The sequence below is a fragment of the Arachis ipaensis genome, chromosome B01 (assembly GCF_000816755.2).
Source record: "Arachis ipaensis cultivar K30076 chromosome B01, Araip1.1, whole genome shotgun sequence".
Classification (NCBI taxonomy): domain Eukaryota; kingdom Viridiplantae; phylum Streptophyta; class Magnoliopsida; order Fabales; family Fabaceae; genus Arachis; species Arachis ipaensis.
This window is the reverse complement of record NC_029785.2, coordinates 103179504-103187907: the sequence shown is the minus strand read 5'-3', so window position 1 is coordinate 103187907 and position 8404 is coordinate 103179504. Positions and strand designations below refer to the sequence as shown.

The window sequence follows — 8404 nt, the reverse complement described above, 5'->3', positions numbered from 1 at the left end:
GGAAAGCGCCCCTACCTCACAACATTGGAACCACAACCCAACTCGTTAACCAACTCCTTTTATCTCGACCCGAAATCACCGGCAATCAAAATCTCGGCTCTGCCCGCTCTCTCAAAACCAGAAACAGCCCCAAACGGCACAAGCAAACCGGATTCTAGCTCCTAAAACCATTAACATTACGATTACTTTATTACACAGAACAGAACACTAACGCAGAGCTCTCGAAACCGGAATACTTACTGAAACTAAGAAAGAACGGCTGAACCGAACAACAACGGCCTCTGAACCGGTTGGGCGGTAGCCCCAACAGCCACCTCAAGCGGCAGCGGCAACGAATTCCAATCACGACAACTGAAACCAACATGCAGTGACCATAATATTCTCGGAATTCAAAAGGACGGAGGCTAATGACAAGACCCTTACCGGCAGTGGCTTTTTCGGTGATGGCAGCGAGGTTTTCCGACGGCATGAGCTTACCGGCACACCCCATGAACGGCGACAAGGCTCCCGACAGCTGCTGGGCGCAGCGGCAGGGACAGCTCCGCGGTAGTTCTTCTCCGGCGTGGCTCTCCTCCTCTGACTCTCTTCCTTTCTCCAGCAATGGTGGGTCTTCAGTGACGACACCAGCCACAACAGGGACGGCGACGGTGAGACCCCAACAGCGAGGAGATTCACGGCGGCAGAGCAACCCAGACTGGCGACGGCGCGACTGGAGGCCACGGCGACGCTGGCAACGTGAAAAGGGTTCCGACGCGGTGGGTCGCGCTCCTCGCGTCACTGGCCGCGTCCTCCTCCCTCAGAGTCGCACGGTGTCTCTCTCCCCTCTGGGCTTCTTCCTTCGTGACGTTAATGGCGGCGACGCTCCTCCTCGCACGGTTCTGACAGCAGCTCATGGATGGACCAAACGACGGTGGCACATGGACGGTGGCGCGGCGGCGACGCGTGGGTCGATGGCAGGGCGCGGGTCCATCTCTCCCTGTTTCGCGACCTCTCCTTTTGTCGTTCAGATCTCCTTTCCTTCTCCCTCAAATCTCTCTTTCTCTTTGTTTCTTTCTTTCTTGGAGAACAAAGGAAACTGTGTGTGTCGTTGTTGTTGCTGCTGCGCAGCAAAGGCAGTGAGGAAAGGGGTTGGGCTGCGCAGCATGGAGGAAGGATGGAAGGGAATGGGTTTAGCAAAATTAGGATTAGGGGCATTATAGTAATTTCACATAAAATTGGGGATAATATAGTAATTGAAACCCAAATTAAATTCAACACTATTTGTACATAGAAAATACTATTTGCTCATCAATTTCACAAATTATTTTCAATAAAATGCCCAAATCAAAATAATTAGAAATAATATAATTAATTTCTCTCTTTTTCAAAATAGCAGTAGTAATATTTAAAATATTACTTATCTAATCCAAATCTTATAAAATCCTTATTATTTCATAACTATCAACCTTATACTTTAAATATAGAAAATAATCCAATAATTATAAAATTGGATAATAATCATAACTTATCTCAAATTCAATAAATCAAAACTTGCCTTAATTATCTTTAATAAAATAATCTCTGAATTTAAGGCTATAAATAATTGTAGGATTTGAGACTTGATCATAATAAGACTTTTCAAAGATTCTGGGTCTTACAATTTGAGCTCCCTGGGTAGACGCAGTGATGTGGTTTCACTAGTTCCAGGGAGGGCATGATATATTGATATAGAATTGCTGAGACAGCACGACTGATGATGGCTTTTTTTATGATTCTGAAATCTGATTCGTGGGAGAGTCAGCGAGTTGGGAGTCATATGAGATGTGATCTAGATTTAGTATTCCCTTACGACAGATGCCTATTTATAGATTAGTGAGAATCTAGGCTGGATACTTGGTGAAAAGGAGTTTAGGATGCTTGGTGAGTTTTTATTGCAGTACATTGTATTTATTTGGCACTTTTACCGTACTGGGAACCCATGGGCCCGGGGTTCTCATTCCGTATATATCTCTTGTTTTTCAGATACAGGTCCAGGTGCTCAAATCCACCTGAGAGTCGTACCACCGTAATATCATTGACTTATGACTCGAGCATAAGGATTTGAATATTAGGGTGTTACAAATTTTATATTTACTTTGAAAAAATTTGATATTTCTGCGAGTAGAGTAGGATAGGGTAGGGTTTAGAACTTTAGGGTGCGGGTAGGGTTAGGGTTGAGAGATTCTCAACCCGCAGGTAGAGTAGAGTAGAGTTTTAATAAAATTTTCAACCCGCAGGTAAGGTTAGGATAGAGTCTAAACCCTACCCTACCCTACTCATTGCCAGTCCTAGTACTGTGTACTTAAAGCTCTACATTCATATTACTCAATTCTCTTTCTCTAGCTAATTGCATTGGAATGGTAAATATATATCCATCTATATGATTCAAGACATATATTATTATATAGAGAACTTTTATATATTTATTTCTTGTTACTTCTTTCATTCTATCAAATAAAAAGGAATTGATACAGCCCACTTCAATGTGTTTGTTGAGTTATTACGCTTTATGTACTATGTACTCCCACTAATATGTGTGTTTTATATATATATATATATATATATATATATATGAGCCTAAATTAAAAGAGTGTGTTAGTTATAAAATTAGTTAAGTTTACTGAAGTAATATATCACTACGTTTTGTCATCATTTTGTGTGTCACTACAACAATATAGATTATTTTTTAGGGTTATATGTGTCAAAAAAGAATTAAAATTCGTCAAAAAAATAATTTTTGACACTATTTTAACTATGAAAATATGTTAATAAAAGTTGTGTCAAAAATAGTATTTTTAACATATAAGTAATTGTGAAAAAAGCTTAATCTTATTTTGATAATTATTGGCCGTCAAAAATAATGTTAAAAAATTTGAGAATATATTTTTTGTGATACTTATTAACCGTCAAAAATACTATTTATTTTGACACTTATTGACCATAAAAAATTCTCAACAATAATTTTTTACAATTATTAACCGTGAAATATACTATATCATGGATATTTTTTGACAATTTTTTACCATAAAAAAAACTCAATCATATTTTTTTTGACATTCATTATTATAAAAGTTAAGGTTTCACCTATTATTTATTTTTTAAATAAAAATGACTATAATAATAGACAAAATAAAAATTCTACCACTATGACATGAATATGCTTTCACTTTATCATACATAATCATTGTATAAAATCAAACAAAAACTTTGCAATTTTGATCATTGATCATGATTCAAAACTAGTACAAATAGCATTCTTTATTTAGCATTTGATAAGTATATCAACAACAATTAACACCAAGTACCAAAATCAATACTCAATATCATAATATCATATTAATGTTTTTTTTGTATAGTGCTATATGAATTATACATAAACTCATCAAAGTCTTGAGCATTAATCAAGTGAAGTAGGATTGTTATCACTTTGAACTATAGGCAACCTTCCATCCAATAGTTGCTCAAGTATTCCTGCCATATGATCTACTTTTTTCTTCAAATCTTCCACCTCTATTTTAGAGTCTTCATATTTTTTTTCTGCACATTGAAGCTTTATTTGGAGATCAGAAAATATGAATGATCTAGGACCCCATAACTGTGCAGGTGTCACGCCAGCTCCATAACCACGAACTCGTCCATGTCGTTCAGGTCCAAATACTTCTACCATCACCTCATGTTCATTCATCTCTAATATTCCCTCATTTACTTGAGATGATAATTCCTTAAGTAAATTCTAAAATGGATCAAATCAACCTAATAAAATCAATAAAAATATATGTAAACATGAATATAAATACTTACCGTAAAAATTAATGCCTAATTAATCCAATTTCTTCATTGCATAACAGAACTTTTCAAGACTTTCATAGTCCATTTAAACACTTTTTTCCTAAAAGTTAGATCTCATAAATATCAACATTGCACAATCCTCTTAAATTTATAAAGTAGCTACATTGCACAATCAACATGTTAAGGGTATCTTGCAGAACAATAAAAAAAATTTATAAAGATAATAAGGTTAGTTAGGACTCTTTTCTTATATTGAGTGTTAGGATGTTAGAGTCAGCAGCCAGTTTTGCTGAGTTTGCACCACAGCATGTAATATAAATAAAAGTAGAATGTATGCTTACAGATAGAACAGATTTACTGAATGATATACAAAGTGAGGTCATTTAGTTACAATGCAAAGCTTTCTGCTCTATTTTTCTTCTTGTCTAATCATAATTCAACGCAGTATCTCTTGCATCTTCGCTCATGAGATTTGGTCTAAGGTTGAAATTATTTTTCAAGATCCATGAAATAGAGAGTTAAACAACGTAACTCAAGAATCAACTCAAAACAATCAAGAAGCGTGGTCTCTCAACCTCAAATTATATTTCTAAGATAAAGCACCTGACATACTCTCTTGCAGCATTGGACAGTCCTTTATCCTCAGAAAAACACATTGAAACTTTTTTTTGAAGGTCTCAATGAAGATTATCAAATACTGTTGACTACCATCAATTTCAAAAGTCATTCTCCCTTTGAAAAGTAAAAATCTTGATTCTATATTATGATGATAGACCCAGATACTCATGAATCCCAGCAAATAGAGTGAAAAAAAATTAAATAAAAAGTAAAGAAAAACACTTCTTTATAACTATCACTTAATGCCATAAATCTGTAAGTTATAATAATATAAATCTCTATCACATTCAGCACAGCTGAAGCTAAAACCAAAATCAGAGGCTTCTTTAACAAGCAGAAAATTTAAATAAACTAAGGACAAAACAAACACAATTTTTCAAGACTTTCACAACAAAATCTGAAGCAGAAACAACTTCTAATATACTAGTACTTCCGACAAAGCACAACTAATTTTTTAATGATTCTATCTTTTGTAGAACTTATTTAAAGAATTACACAAGTTATCAAAGAAGGAAGAAATAATTTTGAGAAGTTATCAAAGTAATAAACAAAACTCACAATATGTGATAACATATCTTACAAGTTTTTCTTGAGTTTCTTCATTGCAAGCTTGTTCATTAACATGGGTATGCGTAAGCTCCCAAAGGCGAAGACGGTCAATTTCTTGTCCTGTTTGCTCAAACTGTAGGTACAAATAACATATCTTATAAATATAGCAACTAATAAATATCTTCAAATTAAGTCTATAAATTAGTAAAATTTAGATACCGCCTCTTCAGCTCTTTGTTGGGCTCCCTTAGCACCAGTGGTATGGATAATGCTATTTGCAGCTCGACTCATCTTGTTTTGTTGACTTATTTTCTAATAATTAACAAAATAGGTCATAACATGTGATAAAAGAGGCTAGTTAAATCTAAGTCAATTAACAATTATTATGTCATGTGAAGTACAAACCTGCCAGCCTTCATCAATCCAAAGATTCACAAGGTAATCCCAATCCTCTTTTTCCATTTCCAATGGTATATTGGCTCGAGCAATTTCAGGGTTATCATAAGGTTCAAAATACCTTTTCTTTAATAGATGTCGATAACTCCGATAAGAAAAATTCATTTGAGCCCATACTAAATGCTTTCAACCTTCAACTTTAAAGTATGTCTTAAAAGAACATAACATATACTATTAGTTTGAGTTTTATAAACATAAAAATAAAAAAAGCAAGTGAAAACATAACAAGGAGAACATGAATATTACCAAAACTAGGTCAAACATCTTTATTTTGTTCTCTATTTTGATATCAGCCCATTCTTTAACCTTTAGTGGTGCATTCTTCACATCACGAACTAGAACAGTGCATCTTGATTTGAACAGCTTTGCATTTGGACCAACTGGCCTATTCATTCTCCAGTTTATGTCAAGTCTTTTTCCAGCTGGTAACTTTGCTAACTCAAGATTGCGCATAGGTCCTCTCACTTTTTTTTCGGTGCTACAAAATCTGTTTAAATCAATGAGATAATAGGAGCAAGATGTTATTTTTTCAGACATATATTAGCCTTTGATAAATCAGACATTAAGTTCAAGTTGGCACATGTTAAATTCTATTCTATGCATTGTTCAATACAAGAAATTTATTTAGACAACAAGTGGAGAAAATACAAAGAAAACAGTGAATTTTAATTTAGAGGACAAAAAAATAACTAGCATAGGAAAAAGACAAAAGAAGCATACATTATACATAGACTAGATGGCATAAACCGGGTTCCTAGCTAGCTACTAGTGTATAAGACTCACCTCTGTAGCTTAGAATTTAGTGGGGAAAAGAATAATAAAGAGCTTGTCTTTGTCACACCTTGCACTGCACTGCACGCACCCACCCCTGACCCATGCCCCTGGCCCTTCCTTCAGTTTTTAATCACTGCCCTTCTCTTCTCTTCTCTTCTCTTTTTTTCTCACACCCCATCACCCTTTAAATCTATATGGTATAGCACTAATATTTTTTGGATTGCAGTCACTAGCTTCAAAGTTTATGGTATAGTATTAATGTCAAAAGGAAGATATACAAATAAAATTAGTCATGCTATTAATATTTTTATGTCAGAAAACTAAATCCACCTCATAATAAATATCCAAAAGAGATTAATGAAATTAAAGAATGCTAAAGAATATACCGGATTCGAATTCTTCTTCATCCACTTCATCATCATTAGAAAGGGAGTCAAATTGCCTTCTAAGTTGTGAGTGACTTGATGAACTTGCTTTTTTTCCATGCACTCCATCATTATTAGAAAGGGAGTCAAATGTCCTTCTAACTTGTGAGTGGCTTGATGAACTTACTTTTTTTCCATGCACTCCATCATCATTAGAAAGAGAGTCAAATGTCCTTCTAACTTGTGAATGACTTGATGAACTTGTTTTTTTTCCATGCTCTCCATCATTATTAGAAAGAAAATCAGCTTGTTGTAAGTGACTTGATGGAGCTAAATTTCTTTTAGATACAAGACTCTGAATCCCTTTCTTTCTTCTAGTAGCAACACTATTAGCAATCTTTGAGGTCTTTGGCTAAATCAACAAATCATATTCATTATTGTAAAAGGCAAAATCTAAGAACTCCTTGACACCTCTCCTATATTGTAAAAGGGCTCTATTCTTAATTTGTATCCAATCCTTGTCCATTGAATATATGACAAGCTTAACATACCTAAAAAAAATATTAAAAATAAGCACCAGAAATCACAAGCCTCAATAGAAAAAAAAAGTTAAAACACAAGTGTAGCTATAATAAAATCCAAAGAATGTATGACACATAGTCCATAGCAAACATATAACGCAACCACTGCTCACTATATACAAAACAAAAAATTAAGGAGCACATATAATGAACAAAAATATAAAAAAGAAAATAGATAAAGAGAAAGTAAAGGGTTAGTTAACAGAGAAAAAGAGAATATATTAGTCATCTAATTTTTTTTAAAAGAAAATGCTAATAGAATATTACTAGTTAACAGGGAATGAAAGAGAGATTGATTTGACAGTGAGAAAAATTAATAGATCAAGATCTCTCCTATAAATTAAATGAAGGATTAAATAATATAAAAATAAAAGCTATTCTATTATACAAGTGAACGGCTTAATGGTGAAAAAAATTTGGAAAAATTAAAAATTACTAGTGAGTTTCTAAACATTTCAATGAAATTAAGCCACAACTCTTAATTAAAAAAAAAATGATCAAATGGTGAGTGGTCGGATGTAACATGAATTTAGTCCTTGGTTTTTGCTGGTTTTAGGGGGATATAGTCGGTTAATTTCTAAGGCTTAATTAAACAACATTATAGTCACTGTCTTTAATTTCTTTTGTTTTTTATTTTTTCTAAAGGACCAAAATATATGACCATAAATAAATAGACAAGTAATTAATATCCCAAATGTACATAAGAAATTGTTAGCATTAAAATTTGGTAACTGATGTATGATCTAGTTATTACTGGAAAGAGTAACGTGTGTTTGTTAATAAAAAGGAGTGTATATGAAGGATCTGCTGCAGCTATACGAAACCAATCCAGCTTTAGTGCAAGAGGTATATTTCCTAATCAAGGAGAGTGATGAGCGGATATTTTATACGCTTTTTGGGGATAATTTCATATAGTTTTGAGTATGTTTTAGTTAGTTTTTAGTCTATTTCTATTAGTTTTTAGGAGCCAAAAAGGAATAAAATCCTGGCCTAAGCGGCTAAATCAAGCTGTCCCTAACCATGTGCTTGTGGCGTGAAGGTGTCAAGTGAAAACTTAAGACTGAGTGGTTAAAGTCAAGGTCCAAAGCAAAAAGAAGAGTGTGCTTAAGAACTCTGGACACCTCTAATTGGGGACTTTAGCAAAGCTGAGTCACAATCTAAAAGGTTCACCCAATTATGTATCTGTGGCATTTATGTATCCGGTAGTAATACTGGAAAACAAAGTGCTTAGGGCCACGGCCAAGACTCATAAAA

At 34.2% G+C, this 8404-nt stretch overlaps 1 protein-coding gene across 4 annotated transcripts in view; it reads right to left on the bottom strand.

Annotated features, from left to right (window-relative positions):
* LOC107632640 overlaps positions 3248–8404 on the bottom strand; it is a 7795-nt gene continuing 2638 nt past the window's right edge. Inside the window, exons 1-7 of one of the 4 annotated variants that reach the window (XM_016336324.2) lie at positions 7041–7100; positions 6591–6981; positions 5677–5917; positions 5380–5580; positions 5194–5286; positions 5006–5107; positions 3248–3771 (exon numbers count right to left, since the gene is read on the bottom strand). In XM_016336324.2, the coding sequence (XP_016191810.1) occupies positions 3721–3771; positions 5006–5107; positions 5194–5286; positions 5380–5535 (402 nt within the window). In that variant the 5' untranslated portion in view covers positions 5536–5580; positions 5677–5917; positions 6591–6981; positions 7041–7100 and the 3' untranslated portion in view covers positions 3248–3720. Of the gene's footprint in view, positions 3772–5005; positions 5287–5379; positions 5581–5676; positions 5918–6590; positions 6982–7040; positions 7121–8404 lie in introns of those variants that run through there. The other 3 variants (XM_016336310.2, XR_002362397.1, XR_002362393.1) reach the window with 3 other exon arrangements.